Source organism: Lynx rufus, unplaced genomic scaffold (assembly GCF_022079265.1).
Source record: "Lynx rufus isolate CCGP_SWC_20201006 ecotype Redwood Valley unplaced genomic scaffold, mLynRuf1.p SCAF_6, whole genome shotgun sequence".
NCBI classification, from domain to species: Eukaryota; Metazoa; Chordata; class Mammalia; order Carnivora; family Felidae; genus Lynx; species Lynx rufus.
In genome coordinates, this window is record NW_025814878.1 from 104,929,408 (window position 1) to 104,948,974 (window position 19,567).

Below are 19,567 nucleotides of genomic sequence, written 5' to 3' on the forward strand. Positions count from 1 at the left end.
TTCAAAAGTGTAACCACTGTTCATTCAAGCCCGCATTGGGCTCTGCATTGACAATGTGGAGCCTGCTTGGGATTCTCTCCCTCCCTTGCTTGCACTCTCTCTCAAAATAAATAAATAAATAAACATTATACACACACACACATTTTAGAAATGTAACCACTTTTCTTGACTGCTATCTGAGGTATTGTTTGGTTTTGTTTTTGTTTTATGGAGGTGAGATAAACAAGTGACATTTAGCACATTCACAATGTTGTAAACCATCACCTCTGTCTAGTTCCAATACATTCTCATCACCCCAAAATAAAACCTTGTGTCTATTAAGCAGTTAGTTCTCATTCCTACCTCCCTTCAGCTCCTGGCAATTACCAATCTGCTTTCTGTCCCTATGGATTTGCATATTCTGGTTATTTCACATAGATGGAGTCATAGGATATGTGACCTTTTCTGTCTGGTTTCTTTCACTTAGCATAATGTTTTTGAGGTTCATCCATTTTGTAGCACGTATCAGTCACTCATTACTTTGTATAGCTGAATAATATTCCATTGTATGTGTATACCACAGTTTGTCCATTCATTCATTGATGGGTATTTGAGTTATTTCCACCTTTTAGCTATTGTGAATTGTACTGCTATGAACATTCATGAATAAGTATGTGTTTGAGTACCTGTTTTCACTATTTTTCAGTATATAACTAGAAATGGAATTGCTGGGTGATTATTTTTATGTTTAACTTTTTGAGGAACTGCCAAACTTTTCCACAGCACCTGAATCATTTTACATCCCTTTCAGCAATATAAAATGGTTCCAATTTCTCCATATTCATAACACTTGTTAATTTCCTTTTTTATATATATTATAGCCATCCTAGTGTTTCATTGTGGTTTTGATTTACCTTTCCTTGATAACTAATGATATTTAACATCTTTTCATATACTATTTGGCCATTTATATATCTTCTTTAGAGAAATGTCTACTCAAGCCCTTTGCTCATTTTTTAATTGGGTTGTTTGTCTCTCTGTTGTAGAATGGTATGTATGTATGTGTGTATGTATTTTAAAGAGGGAGCGCAAGTGGGGGAGAGGGGCGGGGGGGAGGGGGGAGAGAGAGAGAGAGAGAGGGAGAGGGAGAAAGGGAGAGAGAGAGGTGGGGGGGAATCTTAAACAGGCTCCACACTCAGTGCAGAGCCCAACACGGGGCTTCATCTCACAACTTTGTGATCATGACCTTAGCCAAAATCAAAAGTTGGATGCTCAACTGACTGAGCCACCCAGGCGCCCTTTTGTTGTAGAATTTTAAGGATTCTTTATATGTTCTGGATACTAGACCTTTATCAGATACATGATTTGCAGATATTTTCTCCCATGCTGTATGCTGTCTTTTCACTTTGTTCTTTTGATGCACAAAAGACTTTAATTTTTTTTAAGTCCAATATATCCATTTTTTTTTTATTGTTGGTTTGGTGTAATATTTAAGAATCATTGCCAAATCCAAGACCATGAAGATTTACCCATCAATTTTTTCTATGAATTTTTTAGTTTTAACTCTTACGTTTAGGTTGTTGATCTACTTTAAGTTAATTTTTATATATAGTGTGGGGTAGGGGTCCAGCTGCATTCTTTTGTATGTGAATATACAGTTGTTCCAGCACCATTTATTGAAGAAACTTTTTTCTACATTGAATGGTCTTGGCATTCTTGTTGAAATTGATTGGCTGTAGATATATGGTTATTTCTGGACTCTCAGTTCTATTCCAGTGGTTTACATGTCTGTCCTGATGCCAGTGCTACTCTATTTTGATCGCTGTAGCTTTGTAGTAAGTTTTGAAATTGAGAAGTATGAGTCTTCCAACTTTGTTCTTCAAGATTGTTTTGCTGTTCGGGCCCTCTTGCAGTTTCATATGAATTTGAAGATTGGCTTTTCGTTTCTGCAAAAAGGGTCATTGGAATTTTGATAGGAATTGTTTTAAATCTGTAGATCACTTTGGATAGCATTGCTATTTTGACAATATTAAATTTTCTAATCCATGAACATAGATAGGATGCCTTTTTGTTTATTGAGGTCTTTTTTAATATCTTTCAGCAATATTTTATAGTTTTTTGTGTTTGTCTTTCACGTCCTTGGCTAAATTTGATTCTCTGTATTTTTTTATTTAATATATATTTTTAAATTTTTTTAATGTTTATTTTTGAGAGAGAAAGAGAGAGAGACAGAGTGTGAGTGGGGGAGGGGCAGAGAGAGACACACAGAATCTGAAGCAGGCTCCAGGCTCTGAGCTGTCAGCACAGAGCCCAACGTGGGGCTGGAACCCACAAACTACAAGAGCATGACTTAAGCCGAAGTCAGATGCTCAACCAACTTAGCCACCAAGGCGCCCCTGTTCCTCTGTGTTTTATTCTTTTGTATGCTGTTGTAAGTGGCATTGTTTCTTAATTTCCTTTTGGACTATTTATTGCAGGTATAGAAACACAAATGACTTTTATGTGTTGATCTTATACCCTGAAACTTGGCTGAATGTGTGTGTGGACTCTTTATAGTATTAATATTAAAAAATAAATACATATTATTAATATAGTATAATATATATTATATATACATAAGATCATGTTATCTGAGAATAGAGATAGTTTTACTGTTTCCTTTCCAATTTGGATATCTTTTATTTCTTTTTCTTGCCTAATCGCTCTAGCTAGAACTTCTAGTACAATGTTTAAAAGCAATGGTAAAAGTGACATCCTTGTCTGTTTCCTAATTTTAGGGGGAAAAGTTCCAGCTTTTTACCATTGTGATGTTAGCTCTAGGTTTTTCATAAATGACCTTTATCATATTGAAGGAATTCCTTTTTGTGTCTAATGTTCTGAGAGTTTTTATCATGACAAGGTGTTGAATTGTGTTAAATACTTTTTATGTTTTAATTGAGATGATTATGAGTGGGGTTTCTTCTTTCATTATATTAATGTTGTGTATTGCATTGATTGATTTTCTTGTTTTACCACCCTTACATTCCTGGGATAAATCCTACTTAATTACACAGTTGTTCATAGGGTTATCTTATAATACCTTCTTATTTCTGGGAGGTCAGCAGTAATGTCCCACTTTCATTTCTGATTTTATATTTTTTTAATTTTTTGTCCAACTACATATCAGTTTTAGTAAAGCCATTATTCTTTTTGGGGGTGGGAGAGGAACAGAGGGAGAGAGAGAGAGAATCTTAAGCAGGCTCTATGCCCAGCATGGAGCCCAACGTGGGGCTCGATCTCACAACCATGAGATCATGACCTGACCCAACATCAAGAGTCAGACGCTTAACCTATTGAGCCACCCAGGTCCCTCATTTCTGATTTTAGTTATCTGCGTCTTCTCTCTTTTTTTTTTTTTTTAATTTTTTTTTTCAACGTTTATTTATTTTTGGGACAGAGAGAGACAGAGCATGAACGGGGGAGGCGCAGAGAGAGAGGGAGACACAGAATCCGAAACAGGCTCCAGGCTCTGAGCTGTCAGCCCAGAGCCTGACGCGGGGCTCGAACTCACTGACCGCGAGATCGTGACCTGGCTGAAGTCGGACGCTCAACCGACTGCGCCACCCAGGCGCCCCTTCTCTCTTTTTTTCTAAGTAAATTTAGCTAAAGTTTTGCCAATTTTGTCAGTCTTTTCAAAATACCAACTCTTGATTGATTGCATTGATTCTCTATTGTTTTTCTGTTCCCTATATCATTTATCTCTGCTCTAATCGTTATTATTTCTTTCTTCCTACTGTCTTTTAGTTGTCTCTTTTTTTTTTTCCTGTTTCCCCAAGCTGTAAAGTTAGGTTATTGATTTAAGATCTTTTTTAAAACATTTCACAGCTATAATTTTCCTCTTGGCACTGTTTTCACTGCATCCCATGAGTTTTGGTATGTTGTATTTTTATTTTCATTCATCAAAGCATTTTGATGAATTCATCAAAGTATTTTATTATTTTCTTGTGAGTTCTTCTTTGACCTATTGGTTACTGTATAGAGTGTGTTGTTTAATTTCCTTTTTTGTGAATTTTCCAGTTTTCCTTCAGTTATTTTTAGCTTCATTGTATTATGATTGGAGAAGATACTTTGTATGATTTCAGTATTTTTAAATGTATCGAGTTTTATTTTTTAGATATGTTGTGGACTAACATATCTATTCTGGAGAGTGTTTCATGTGTACTTGAGAAGAATGTATATTCTGTTTTTGGATAAAGTATTCTGTATGTTAGGACTACTTAGTTCAGTGTTGTTCAAATGTTTATGCATTTGCCTTTTATTTAAAAAAATTTTTAATGTTTATTTATTTTAGATGGCGGGGGGGGGCGGGGGCAAGGTGCAGAGAGAAAGGGAGACAGAGAATCCCAAGCAGGCTCCACAACTGTCAGCACAGAGTCTGATGCGGGGCTTGAGCTCACAAACAGTGAGATCATGACCTGAGCTCAAACCAAGAGTTGGTCACTTAACCAAGTGAGCCACTGAGACACCCCTGGGCATTGGCCTTTTAAATCATATGAGAAACTAAAGGGGAGTTACAAACCACATATAGAATAATACTGGACTTCATATTTACCTATGTGTTTTCTTTGACTGGATTTCTTTGTATGGTTTTGAGTTATTGTCCTAGTGCCCTTTCATTTCAGCCTAAAGGACTCCCTTTAGCATTTCATGTAAGGCAGGTCTACTAGTGATGAACTCCTTCAGCTTTTGTTTCTCTGTAAAGGTCTTAATTTCCCCTTTGTTTTGAAGGATAATTTTATTGGATATAGAATATTGGTTGAGAGTCTTTTATTCTTCTACTCAGAATAATTTCAATAGTCCATCTTCAAGTTCACTCATTTTTTTCTTCTGCTAGCTTGAATCTGCTGTTGAATCCCTGTAGTGAGTTTTCCATTTCAGCTACTATACATTTTAGCTCTAGAATTTTATTTAGTTCTTATATAATATTATGATAATAAATGTATATTAAAATAATATAAATTTAAATAATTTCTCTTTATTAATATTCTTTATTCATTTGTTCATTCTCCTAGTTTCCTTTAGTGTTTTTGTCTATTGTTATTTGTTTTGTTTTGTTTTGGGGGGGAGAGTGAAAGTGTGAGCAAGGGGCAGAGAGAGAGAGAGAGAAAAATCCCAGGAAGGGTAGAGGGAGGTGGGGGGAGAGAGAGAGAGGGAGAGAGAGAGAGAGAAGCAGGGCTCACCTGAAGCAGGGCTTATGTTTTACCTGAAATGGGGCTTGTGTTCACCAGATGTGGGGCTCGAGATCACCCAATGTGGGACTCCCAACTCATGAACTGGAAGAATATGACCTGAACCGAAGTCAGATGCTTAACAACTGAGCCACCCCGGTGGCCCTGCCTATTTTTTTCTTTAGCTCTTTGAGCATATTGAAAACCTTGATTTAAAATATTTGCCTAGTTAAGTCCAACATCTGAACTTCCTTGGTGAGATGGCTTCTATAAACTTTTTTTCTGTGAATGAATCATACTTTCTTTATTCTTTTTATACCTTGTGATTTTTTTGTTTAAAAAAACATTTTGAACATTACAGTGTGTCAGTCTGGGAATCAGATCGCCCTCCCAGGGTTTGCTGCTGTTGATTATTGAAGACTGTTGTCATCCATTTGTTTATTAACTTTTCCAAACTCTTTTTGCTAAGACTGTATTTCTTGTTGTGTGTGACTACTGAAACTGTTTCATTATCTCAGTAGTCAGTCAGTGACCTGACAGAAGTTTCCTTAAATGCCTGGAGTGAAAATACCACCACCACCAGCTTTTTGTAGTTTGGCTCTGAGCTGGGGCATTAGTTCAGTGCTAAACCAACTTGTCTGAAACTCTGCCTCAGCCTTCACCTCCTGATTGCATGGAGCCCAAAGATCATCCAAAGGTGCAAGTCTAGGGTCCTCTCAGTTCTTTTCTGAACATGCACTTTCATGCTGGGTTTCCCCAATCACATGATAACCTTTCAGAGTCCTTATTTTCCCATGTAGCTTTCTCCTCATGCTCCTACTTGTCAGGCTTTTAAATCCATCTGCTGCTTATTCCATTCTCCATCTCTTGCTTTAGGTAACCACCAGTAGTATATATGTCTTTAAATACTTTCAACAGATGCTACTTGGAAATCTGCTTCAACCTGAGCGGGCAAAACAAGAGGTCAGACTCAGCATGGGTCCCCTGGGGAACCACTAGACAGGGCAGAATTTACAGCCACAATCTTTTGAGAACAAGGATGCATATATCCTCCCCTGGCACTAACAAGCCACACTAGGAATGTGGGCCACTGTCCCACAGCCACCACCAAACTGGAGAAGAGGGGATGGTAGACAGGTAAACAAAAATGCCACGTTTTGTTACTGATATTTAATAGCTGCTTCCTTCATTAAGCACCCCACTGGTTAGACTCCATTGTAAGTTTTATTAGACTCCCAAGTTCTGAAAAAGTTGCTTCTTTCAGATTTGCCAGCTTAATGATAGCTTCAGTGGAGGACTGATTCTTGTAACTCTCTACCATGCCATTTCTGTGACATCTCAATATATTTAACTTTTTGAGGAACTGTTGAACTGCTTTCCATAGCAGCTGCACCACTTTGCACTCCCACCAGAAGTGGGAGGGTTTTATTTTTTCCACATCTTTCCCAACGCTTGTTATTTTCTGCTATTGTTCTTTGATTACAGCCATCCCAGTGGACGTAAAAGGATATATCCTTATGGGTTTTATTTGCATTTCTTTAATAACTAAAGATGTCAAGCATCTTTTCATGTGCTTATTGGCCATTTGTATATATTCTTTGGAAAACTTTCCAAATCCTTTGCCCATTTTTTAATTGGATAACTTGTCTAAGATCCATTTTTTAATATATCATTGTCTAGTCTTTTTTCTTACATGGTTATCCTAAAAATCATGTATTAAGAAAACATGTATATAAAGGTATCTACAGTGTCAGAACTTTATACAACATGACATAATTTTTAAGTACAAGAAGAGGCACTTCTACCTGTGTAAAGATGCATGTTGTATTAATTAGGACTCTTGGTTATAACAGAAACCTAACTCAAACAAGCTTAAGAAAAAAATGGATAGGGGATAATTTATTTGGTAACTGGAAAACTGGGGCAGCGTTATATCCAGGAGATCAGAGATGTCATTAGGACCCTCTCTTCCCCTTTCCCTCAGCTTTGCTTAGCCTCATTCTCTCTTCACTCAGGGGCAGGATAGTCCCTACAGTCTCAAGCTGCCATGGTCCTTATAGGTTTCTATCTAGAAAATGAAAAATGTATTTTTCCTAATAACACCAAAAATCTCTGGGATGAAGACAAGTGTGACTTGGTCCACATTCCTATCCCTGAACAGTTACTATGGCCAGGTGGATGAAGTACTCACACCAGGCCCTGCTCATAAGCTCACCATGGAAAGGCAGGCTCTACCCTATAGAACAATTTAGACTAAGTTGAATTCATGTGGAATGGGGGAAGGTGAGATTCCTCAAAGGAGATGCTTCTCTTTTTTTTTAAGCTTTCTTTTTTTTAAATGTTTACCCATTTATTTTTGAGGGGGGGGTGCAGAGACAGAGGGAGAGAGAGAATCCCAAGCAGGCTCCGCGCTGTCAGTGCAGAGCCCAATATGAGGCTCGAACCCACAAATCGTGAGATCATGACCTGACGTGAAAATCAACAGTTGGATGCTTAACTGACTGAGCCACCTAGGCACCCCCAAAGGAAATGCTTCTAAATAGAAAATAAAATGTCCTCAGTAGAGCTGCAAAGATTCAGTGCTGCCTTTACGTTTGTAACCTTTCTTTTAGTGGCTTTTTATCACAATACAGATGCTCAAGTTCTTGTCCCCACAAGATATGATAATTATTGCCCTGTCCTTGGTGGAGGGTGGTGGTGGTAAGAGATTATGAATAAAGATGCTCTGCCTCTTCCAAAAGTCCCAGAGAAGAAGGGGAAAAGCCAATCATTTTGGAGTGGGAAGAGCCTGGAACTTGACTCCTGATTCTCTGATTTTGAGTTTCATAGAGGAACTGAGAAACTCCTCTATAAAAAGGTAAGCATTTGCATTTTTCTGAATTCATAAGATTAAACTATTTTAGTTCCATTAACATAGTCTCATGACCTGGAAGGACTGTTCTTATATATTGTAAAAAATTACCCACCACACCTTAGATGAGGAAGTTGCCGATGAATATCAGGTCTATAGCAGGCTGACCACCAAGTTTCACTCTTTTTGTTTTCTTCTCAGTTTCCAGCATATAAATACATTTTTCATGCTGCAAATTATTTGGATATAGTTATTTTTATATACTTTGAGATGAAATATACATTTCGAAGTGATATTTGAGAAACCAAATTCATCTTTTTATGGAAAACCACCATTTGAAGCTGTTGTTGATTTCTTCATGAGCATAAATTGAAGGCAACTGTGGTAAAGGATCAGAGGGTCCTTTCCTACAATCTTCAGTCTGAATTAGCACACAGCTGATGCCACTGAATCACAAAATCTAGCCCACTTAATAACCCTAAGCAGCTAACCACAAGTAGCTGTATACAGGGGGCTCTCCAGGTTCGTGTAATGACAAGTGGAAAACGAAGGAAAAGGTCACACTTGCTGGTGTGTTTTTAAGAAAGCATTTCAGTCTGTTTTTGTTTTGTGTATATGTTTCTATTTTTTTAAAGTAATATAAATGACAAAGTTTACTGGTTGGAGGGGATATTCAGAAGATGGAGTGAGAACACAGGTTATGGGAAATAAAGGTTAAGAAACACAATGATCAAGAGGTAAGACTAATTTTTCATTAACATGCCAGAACTGAATGAAACCTTTCAAGAGTCATCTAGGAACAAAGTTTTTGGTAATGCCTTAAAAGTCAAGCATGTGCTCATATACTTGAACAAATCTACAAAGATATAAAATAAGTGGACTTTATAGTTGTAATCAAAACCCACTGCAGTATGGCAGCCAAGTTTGTATGGTGCTTTACAGTTTACATAACACTTTGCCTCATTCTCTCATTTGCCATATATTTAATGATAGACATAATTGTGCTACATACTAATTAAGTTTAATTAGTAAGTTCTTGTGAATGACTGTAATTAGTGGAACTGGTTTGCTGCCAAAGCAAATTTTCAGTTCTCATTTTATTAGTTACCTAGTATTTATAATCAGGATCAGCTTAAATCATATTCTGGTTTGTATCATACATGCTGATCCTCATGAATATTAAGAGAGAAACTCCTGAGTTCTTACTCCTCGGCACTTAAGCTTCCCTTGCTCCAGGGCTTTTGTTGTACCAAAACTTTCAACTCCTACCAGTCCCCTCCTAACTCCACATCTCTTCACTAGCCTTCATCTACCCATTTTTTGAGGGAGACTTGTATATAACATTTAACATTCTTTCACCAATAAATATTTATTGAGCACTGTGTATCAGAGATTGAGCGAGGTGTTGGAAACATACACAGTGGTTGACAAAGCATTCCTGGTCCATGCCCTTATGGAGCTCACAGACTAATGGGTAGACAAAGCCTAGACTGGAGTGGGGAAGGTGGGCAGGAAGTTGTCAGACCTGTTTTACTCTCCCACTAAGCTACCAATGTAGACTTTATCATGAGTCTCCATTTGTCTTTTTTTCCTTGTGTGGTTGAACTCTCAAGCAAGGAAAACACAGTTATCATCAATTGTACCCCCTGGGTCCTCCAGCATAGGATATTGTAGGAGAGAGTGCCGGGGGCCAGTAGCCTGGTATTGAGTAGGTGAGGGGAACCTAAAGTTAGGCAGGAATTAGTGAGGAATTAGTGATCTTAAGGAGGCAAGTTCTCAGAAAAGAAATAGCATTTGCAAAGGTCGTGAGGCAGGAAGCAATTTGGCAGGTTTAAGAAGCTCATTTAGTATGGTTAGAGGGAGAAACAGGAGAAATGGCTAGAATTGGAAAGGTGTAGGCCTTAGAGCCAAGTTAAAAACTTTACCTTGAGGGTACTGAGAAGCCATGGAAAAGTTTCAGTGACATTTCCCTGTCTCTTGTAACCCATTATTTACCTGGATAGGTCCTCTTATCTTTACAGAGGTGGTGTGCAGACAGGTGTAGTATCTTTTCAGACTGAAACGCACCGGCAGCATAGCAGAAACCATGCTTAGAAGCAGGGGGTGGAAAGAGCTTGAGAGCTTGAGAGTCTTGGGTCTGTATGATTTGAACAAATCTTTTAACCTCTCCAGGACACTTTCCTTTTATGTACAATTGATAATGTAGCATTTAAACCCCTCATCAGGCTGTTGTAGGGTCAGGAATAACAGGTACAGTGCCTATGACTGGTACTCCATAGGTGGTAGCTGTCTCTATTTTAACAGTGTTCTCTTGCTAACACAAATTTTACACTCTTCTTTGGGAATAGAATCACAAAATCATATACTGTACTGTCAAATTGTGAAGAAACCCCGAAGGTCTGCCTGTGTATGATGCTTGCATCCCTTCTGCAACGCTGGCGATCAGTTGGTTTGTTGTCCAGCATTATTTATAACATCCAGGGACAGGAAGCTTACTACTGTCTGAAACATCCACTCATGTTTGGGTTCTGCAAAAGGGTTCTTTTCTTGGACAGAATCCAAATCTGCTTCCCTGTGACCTCTCTCCAGGGGTCTCAGTAGTGCCCCTAATGCCTTGTCCATGTGACAGCCCTCAGGTGTTTGAGGCCATTATCTTCGCCACCACCTAGAGTTGAAGAGCTTATTTCTTCAGCTTCACAACAACAATAAAAGGGTCAATTCAGGGGCACCTGGGTGACTCAGTCATTTAAGCATCCGACTTTGGCTCAGGTCATGATCTCATGGTTCGTGAGTTCGAGCCCTGCTGTGCTGACAGCTCAGAGTCTGGAGCCTGCTTCAGGTTCTGTGTCTTCCTCTCTCTCTGACTCTACCTTGCTCACACTCTGTCTCTCTCTCTCTCAAAAATAAATAAACACTAAAAAAAAAATTTTAAAGGGTCAATTTATCAAGAAAGACAGCAATCCTAAAGCATACATGTACCTAAAAATAGACCTTGAAAACATGAAGTAAAAAGTGTTAGCGATAGATTTTAATAAAAATAAAAAGGGCATCTGGCTGGCTCAGTCAGTGGAGCATGCAGTTCTTGATCTCAAGGTTGTGTGTAGACATTACTTAAAAATCTTAAAAAATAATAATAGTAGCTATCATTTACTGAGCACCCACACTATACTTGGTGCTATAGATAAACAGATGAGTCTCAGTCACAAGTAAATAAGTGTAACACAAGTATACAGATACTGTGACCGGTCTGTGCAGGAAAAAAAAGTAGGGTGTAATGGTGGAGCACCAAGGGAACAATCATCTTTATGAAAGAGGAACCTGCCTCTTAGATGACACAAACTCTACCCTGACAACTGAATGGGTAATACCTACACTCAACTGGACTTAGCCACACGTGGTATTTGTTAAAATATCACTTTAGAGGCTTTAGTCACACAAAGTATTCAAAACAGCCACTGTCAGTAAAACAAGTGCATTTCTACAAGAAGTGTCCATTTTCCCTGTTAACATTCTTTATAAAGCCTCTTTTAAAAGAGACAGAATAATAGCAGCCAGGCAAGGAAGAAGAGTGGAATACTGTGATTTACTGTATGTACAAATGGATGGCCAATATTTAGAAAGGAAGAGTTTCAACTGGTCTTTCCTAAGCACTGACATAGAAAAGACAAGGCATACTGTGTTTGTTACAGCCATACAGTACAGGAAGGCCACAGAAGAGAGAAGCAGCAAAGCACTTGCCCCCCAACTCAGTGCAAGTTGTGTGAAAGCAGCATGGTGCTCACACTGCAACACTGGCTTCTTTGTGTGGGGCCCTGTGCTGGATGCAAGGGTAAAGATGACCTCTCTAGGAGGCTGAGGCATGTGTCCAAGGTGATCCAGCACAAAGAGCTACAGGGCCTTGGGAAAGGATTGCTCTGGAAATTCAAAGGATAGATCCTTGGACAAATGAAGCTAACCTTCCTAAAGGAGAATACATACAATGTCTAAGAATAACTACAACGAAGTCCTCCCAGCCTCCTGAAGTGGGACCTCCATGAGAACCATAGAGAACAAAAAGCAATGAATCTTAAGCTGCCTTCTTTTTTTTTTTTTTCTGTAAATTTTTTTTTCAACGTTTATTTATTTTTGGGACAGAGAGAGAGACAGAGCATGAACAGGCGAGGGGCAGAGGGAGAGGGAGACACAGAATCGGAAACAGGCTCCAGGCTCTGAGCCATCAGCCCAGAGCCCGACGCGGGGCTCAAACTCACGGACCGCGAGATCGTGACCTGGCTGAAGTCGGACGCCTAACCGACTGCACCACCCAGGCGCCCCAAGCTGCCTTCTTTAAGAAGAAATGAATGAGAGAGGCAGAAACACAAGAGTAAACATTGGTGGAGACTAAAACTAATATTTTGCAAATTTGTAAAAGGAAGCCCATCAAGAAAGTTACAAAACTCTAGGGGCGCCTGGGTGGCTCCCCTACCCATCCAACTTCAGCTCAGGTCATGGTCTCCCGGTTCGTGAGTTTTGAGCCCCACATCAGGCTCTGTGCTGACAGCCTGGAGTCTACTTTGGATTCTGTCTCTCCCTCTCTCTCTGCCCTTCCCCCCATGTGTACTCGGTCTTTCTCTTAAAAATAAACATTAAAAAAAACACAAAAAACAAAAAACTAAGGATCTTGAAATAGTTCCCAAAACAAGAAACAATGAAAATGTATAGAAAAGTTTGTTTCACGGTGTGCAGCCTTGCACCTTTATAATTCAACAAGGAGGATAAAACAAGTGTTATAAGCAAAAAGTACTGATGGAGACAAGTGAAGAAACAGGAGTGTTAAGTGGAAGTTCATAGACACCAGTCCCATTCCATTGCCCAGTTGAGGGAACTCAAGTCCAGAGAGGGTTCTCTGACTCCTGAGACATAAACAGACTCCTCTTACCCAGCAGAGCAGAGCACTGCAGCTGAAGGATAACTTTAGCACAAAGTCCCCTTCAGCTGTTTCTGAGCTGACTTGACAAAACAAAGACGCTTACTCCAGAAAAGTCTTAATTTTACCACCTAATACTTCATCGAGGTATTCTTTTCACTGCTGGGGCACTGGCACACAGTAATCAGCTCTCTTTCCTGCCCCTCACTTGCTGAGCTACCTTTTTATTTTTTTTAAAATATTTTATGTTCATTTATTTTTGAGAGAGAGCACAGCAGGGGAGAGGCAGAGAGACGGAGACACAGAATCTGAAGCAGGCTCCAGGCTCCGAGCTGTCAGTACAAAACCCGATGCAGAGCTCAAACTTAAGAACCGTGAAATCATGACCTGAGCCGAAGTCGGGCATTTAACTGAGCCACCCAGGTGACCCTTTGAGCTACCTTTTTAAAAAAATAAGTTCTCTTCAAGCATTGTTATTGAGAAATTGCTCACACACCATAAAGTTCACCCTTCTAATGTATACAATTCATTGATTTTTTAGTATATTCATGAGGTTGTGCACCTACCTCCACCAATTCCAGATCAGTTTTATCTCCCCATAAGAAGATCTCATTAGCAGATATGCCCAACTGTTCCACCCCAAACCACTAGCAACCACTAATCCACTTTCCGTCTTTATGGATTTTCCTATTCTGGACATTTTATACAAATAGAATCATACAACATGTGGTGTTATGTGTCTGGCTTCTTTAGCATGTTTTTATGGTTCATCCATGTTGTAGCATGCATCAGTACTTCATTCCTTTTTATGGCTGAATCATATTCTATCACAGATATACCACATTGTTTATCCATTTATCAACTGATGGACTTTTGGCTATTGTGAATAGCAGTACGATGAACATTCATGTACAAGTTTTTGTGCAGACACGTGCTTTGCTTTCATTTCTCTTGGGCATATACCTAGGATTGCAGTTGCTGAGTCATATGGTAATTGTCTAACCTTTTGAGGAATTGCCAGAATGTTTCTCATAAGGCTGCACTATTTTACATTCTCATCAACAGCATATGAGGAATCCAATTCTGACACATCCTCCCTAACACTTGTTATTACTCCTCTTTTTTATTATAGCCATTCTAATAGGTCTAAAATGATATTTCATTGTGATCCTGATTTTCATTTCTCTAATGACTAATGATGTTGAGCATCTTTTCGTGTGCTTGTTGGCCATTTGTGTATCTTCTTTAGAAAAATATCTGTTCAAATTCTTTGCCCGTTTTAAAATTGGGTTGTCTCTTTTTATTTATTTATTTATTTAAACGTTTATTTATTTTTGAGACAGAGAGAGACAGAGCATGAACAGGGGAGGGGCAGAGAGAGAGGGAGACACAGAATCCAAAACAGGCTCCAAGGCTCTGAGCTGTCAGCACAGAGCCCGACGCGGGGCTCGAACTCACGGACTCCGAGACCATGACCTGAGCCGAAGTCAGACGCTTAACCGACCAAGCCACCCAGGCGCCCCTGTCTCTCTCTTTTTTTTTTTTTTTAATTTATTTAGAGGGAGAGTATGAGCAGGGGAGGGGCACAGAGAGAGGGAAAGAGAAAATCCCAAGCAGGCTCCATGCTGTCAGCACAGAGCCCTATGCAGGGCTCGAACTCAAATCACAAGATCATGACCTGAGCCAAAACCAAGAGTCAGACACTCAACTGACTGAGGCACCCAGGCACCCCAAATCAGGTTGTCTTTTTATTGCTGAGTTGTGGGAGTCCTTTATATATTCTGATTATTAGATCATTATCAGATACATGTTTGCAAATATTTACTCCCATTCTCTGTGGATTTTCTTGAAGTGTCCTTTGAGGTGCTGCTGGGCTACTTTTAACAAATACTAAAACACCTTAAAATAAAATTAGGAATATGTAATTAGTGTCTGAATTATAGCTTTAAATTTATAAGCATTATAAAGCCCAACTGGCTCAGTAGGAAGAGCATGCAACTTTTGATCTTGGGATTGTGAGTTAGAGCCCCACATTAGCTGTAGAGATTACTTTAAAATCTTAAAAATAAGCATTATAATGTCATAAGCAAAAGTTGTTGTTTTTAAGTTTATTTAGAGAGTGTGAGCAGGGGAGGGGCAGAGAGAAAGGGAGAGAGAGAATCCCAAGGAGGTTCCTCACTGTCAGTGCAGAGCCCAATGCAGGGCTCCGTCTCACCACCCTGGGATAATGACCTGAGCTGAAATCAAGAGTCAGTCGTTTAACCGACTTAGCCACCCAGGCGCCCCTCACAAGCAAGCTATTGTATCCATACCGGTTTTGAGGCTTCCAAACAAAGAATCTTGAGTTCATTATGAGATCCATCATAATGATAGCTATCACTTTTATAGCAGTTATGTGCTAAGCACTGTTTGGGCACTTTCCATGTATTAACCTACTTAAGTTTCCCCAACAATCCTATGAGGTAGAGATTTGTCATTATACTCATTGTACAAATAAAACGGATGCAGAAGGAGCTTAAGTAATTTGCCTGAAGGCAGAGAGTAAATAGCAGAGATGCTCCCCAGATTCCATTGCTCTTAACCAGCCACCTGCGAGACTGTCAAGGCTGAATTAAAACATTTCAGGGGCGCCTGGGTGGCGCAGTCGGTTAAGCGTCCGACTTCAGCCAGGTCACGATCTCGCGGTCCGTGAGTTCGAGCCCCGCGTCAGGCTCTGGGCTGATGGCTCAGAGCCTGGAGCCTGTTTCCGATTCTGTGTCTCCCTCTCTCTCTGCCCCTCCCCCGTTCATGCTCTGTCTCTCTCTGTCCCAAAAATAAATAAACGTTGGGAAAAAAAATTTAAACATTTCAAAGAATGCCTGACCCCTCACTTTAAGGAAATAATAGTGTTTTCATGGCGTCTACACTCTGGATAGTTTCCCTCTTGTACCAAGCCAAAAACTAGTGCCACCCTTCCAGGCTTCTTCATTTCTATCTTCCTTTCCAGTCTGGCTTCAAGTCCCTCTATTTTCTCCACCGCCCGGCCGGAGGCTTTAGTTTTGGAAGTAACCGTCTCCCAGGTGGAGTTGTTCTAAATTTCTGACGGCCAATAGGCGCCGAGGCGCCTCGGATCCAGCCCAATGAGGCTCAAAGCTGAGCCATGGGAGGGGCCAGCGAAGGGGGCGGGAACGGAGCCCCCCTAGGTGGTGCCTACTGTGTGCGGCGCCAGCTTCCTTGCGCGGAGCCATGAGCTGGACCTGCCCGCGTTGCCAGCAACCCGTTTTCTTCGGTGAGGTCCGGGCTGAGGAGGGAGGGGGAGATGGGACGTCCTCTGAGAACGCGAGGAACTGGCGACCGTGTGTTCTCAGACCCCCTTTCCACCTCTCGGGAGCAGGGCACTCGGGCGGGTTGGAACTGGCCTCCCGGGGACACTCCTCGTAGTCTCTAGGAAGCAGGGCGGGCGGGGCTGAGGAGGGGAATGGGGGCGCCCGCTGCTAGGCCTGGCTCCCCCACAGCCCGGTTCCACCTTGTCCCCCACAGCGGAGAAGGTGAGCTCCCTGGGCAAGAACTGGCATCGCTTCTGCCTGAAATGTGAGCGCTGCCACAGCGTCCTGTCCCCAGGAGGGCATGCAGAGGTGAGGCCTGGCCAGGGCGCACAGCCCTCGGTCTGTCCCTGTTCTCCAAGCACCAGTCCCCAGTTTCCGCTCAGGAAGCTCACCGAAGGCAACCTCAGCAGTCAGCTACCAAGACCAGCTACCCGGAGGGCCCCACACCAACCAGGACTTGGGACGCCTGAGTTGTGCTGGTGGACCCGGTGCCTTTTGGTGGGGAGGGGAGAGAAGCAATGCTGTTTTCTGGCCTGCTCTTGCCCTTTGTCCTGTCCACAGTGGCAATTCTAGCATGCCAGCTTACCCTCCACCCTCCCAGCCTCACCAGCCCCACCAGGCAAGTGGACAGATACACCTGGCAACCGGACTTGAGGGAAGGCCTGTAGGACACAGGAGAACCCCCACCCCCCCTTTAGCCCTGAGCAACCCTCTTTCCTCTGCTTGTGCCTAGCACAACGGGAGGCCGTATTGCCACAAGCCATGCTATGGGGCTCTCTTCGGACCCAGGGGTAAGTACCAGCCTAGAAGAGGCCAGGGGACAGCAGGACCTTCCTTGTGGCTGGGAGCTGGAGACTCAAGGCTGACTGCCCCTGTTTTCTCTGCAGGGGTGAACATTGGTGGTGTGGGCTCCTACCTCTACAACTCCCCCACTCCCACCCCTGCCAGCACCACTCCCCTCAGCCCCAGCAGCTTTAGCCCCCCCAGGCCCAGGACTGGCCTCCCCCAGGGCAAGAAAAGTAAGTGAAGTTGGGCCCCAGCTACTCCTCATCCTTAGGCTGGAACAAAGGGTAGGACCAGGTGGCAGTCTCCCACCTAGTCCTCTGCTTCACATTCCTACAACTTTGTGGCAAAGTCTTCTTTTGTCCATGGCACTTTGGCGGGGGAGAGGGGGGTTCCCTTATGTCAGCTGCTGAGTTAAGAGGTAAATTGGGTAGATGGCATTATCATCCCCATTTTACAGGTGAGGAAAACAAAGTGTGTAGACAGCAAAGTGTGTGGCTTGTGCAGTCACACAGCTAGTCAGAGGCAAACCTGACCTGGAATTCGGGCCTCTCTCAGGCCAAGGCCATGGAAAGGATGACCTAGGAGCGAGGGGTCATTGAGACAGGGCCAGCCCCTCATATTCTTCCACTTCTCCCCTCTCCCTGTTCCTCCCTCCCATCCCCTAGAGTGGGCAATGACACCATGCTCCCCAACACCTGACACCCATGCCCTGGCCAGCTCCTGTATCAGCTCAGGTTTCCTGAGGATTGAGTTGCTGACAGGGTTGGGATGGTGGGCACCTGAGCCCCTGGGAGGAGAAGGAAGTGGGTGGTCCCTCCTACAGATAGGGATGGGGCAGGACGAGGGGCCACAGGAAACTGAGCTCTGTCCAAGAAAGCAGACTCATGGCCACCTGGGTGGGGGGCTCTGGGATAAGCATGGCTTTTGGAAGAAGCCATGTGCACGGGCCAGTGCTGGTGGGCCCTGCTTAGGCATGGCCCCCACCTCAGCCCTAGCCAGGGCCTCTTCCCCTTAAAGGCCATCCCCACATGAAGACATTTACTGGAGAGACTTCACTGTGCCCTGGCTGCGAAGAACCTGTCTATTTTGGTAAGCGATAATGGAAAGCTTGGGGAGGGGGGCAGAGGATGGGCATCAAAGTGTAGGGAGGTGGTGCAAAGTAGGCAGGTCTCCCTGCCCTGCCCCTAGAACTACCAAATGTCTCCACCACCAGCTGAGAAGGTGATGTCTTTGGGCAGAAATTGGCACCGACCCTGTCTGAGGTGCCAGCGCTGCCGGAAGACCCTTACTGCTGGGAGTCATGCTGAGGTGAACAGGGTAGGGATGGGTGGTTGTGTCGGGAGGAGGGAGGCTGGAGATGGGAAGAGAGCCAAGCTGAGATGGCTCTCTTTCTCTTTATGTCCCAGCATGACGGCGTCCCCTACTGCCACATCCCCTGCTACGGCTACCTGTTTGGCCCCAAAGGTGGGCAGCCACACCCCAGACAGTGGGCCTAAAGTATGGCATGTGGGTCTGTGGGGATGTGTGGGCAAATTTCCCTGTGGTCAAACACACCCCAGACCCCTCCCAATTCCTTTCATCCCTCAGCCCAACACCCCCCAGCACCAGGGCCCTTGGTAATGGGGCTCTCTCTCTCAGGTGTGAACATTGGTGATGTGGGCTGCTACATCTATGACCCCGTGGAGATAAAATCCAAATGAGATGCTCACAGGAGAGGTCACTCTAACTCGGATCTCACCCATTCCCTCCATGGTCCTACTGGAAGCTACAGAATTCTTCAGTCCCTCAGGGGGAAGGTGGGCTTCAGGTGGCCTGGGCCTAGGCTCTATGGTAGACCAGGGGGTCTAGACATTCTCTGCCAATTCCTGCCTTTCCCATTTCTATCTGGTCAGAGGAACTAGGCTACCACATTTTAAAGGGTAGCCTCCTGGCCTTCCCAATCCCTTTCCCTAGCAAATTCGATAACTTCAAGGTACTTATAAAATGTGTTTATTTTGGCTTCTCCAATAAAATGTTGGCTCCCATGCCTTCAACGCTTCTTTGGGCATGAGGCCTAATCAATGGGTTGGAGGATGGGAAGTATAGGGAGGGGGGATGCATTACCCTGCAAACTACCTGGGAGGTATAGGGCCGGCCATGGGAACAAAGAGCTCTGTTCTCCTGGAACCCTGGTCCTGGACAGTTCCCAGCACCACGCAGTGAGTGGACAGCATGCCCACCAGCTCGGTTGGTGCCAGAAGTTATCATAGGGCAATTCCTTCTTTAGCACCATCTCTAGGAGAAACACATTATTCAACATCTCATTTGAGCATGACAACAGACAGATCCTGTGGTGAGGTCTGCTAAGAGGCTTCATTATCCGTTTGAGAGATGAACAGACTGAAGCCCAGAGAGGGAAACCCACATGCCCAAGGTCACACAGCAAATTAGTGGCAAAGTTGGGATTAGAACCCAGGGCCAGACTCTGGCTTCCCATCCAGGGCTCATCCCACAGCTTCTCACTGCTGCCCCAAACCCACAGGACACCTTTATT

General features: G+C 42.8%; 2 protein-coding genes across 3 annotated transcripts in view; both read left to right on the top strand.

The window, feature by feature from the left end:
* ZNF318 (zinc finger protein 318) overlaps positions 1 to 10,800 on the top strand; it is a 45,743-nt gene extending 34,943 nt beyond the window's left edge. The window contains exon 9 of the transcript XR_006966111.1: positions 7,928 to 10,800. The gene's annotated coding sequence lies outside the window, so the exon portion shown is untranslated. The remainder of the gene's footprint in view (positions 1 to 7,927) is intronic.
* Positions 10,801 to 15,761: 4,961 nt separating this feature from the next.
* CRIP3 (cysteine rich protein 3) lies at positions 15,762 to 19,065 on the top strand. Of its 2 annotated transcripts, none has more exons than XM_047101643.1 (8): positions 15,762 to 16,211; positions 16,463 to 16,557; positions 16,982 to 17,039; positions 17,136 to 17,267; positions 18,052 to 18,123; positions 18,248 to 18,351; positions 18,441 to 18,498; positions 18,673 to 19,065. In XM_047101643.1, exons 1-8 carry the CDS (start codon positions 16,169 to 16,171, stop codon positions 18,732 to 18,734), a joined length of 624 nt encoding a protein of 207 aa, XP_046957599.1. In that variant the 5' UTR covers positions 15,762 to 16,168; the 3' UTR covers positions 18,735 to 19,065. The 2 variants fall into 2 exon arrangements, with proteins under 2 accessions (XP_046957599.1, XP_046957600.1); XM_047101644.1 differs by having other exon boundaries at positions 18,248 to 18,342.
* The last annotated feature ends 502 nt before the right edge of the window (positions 19,066 to 19,567 follow it).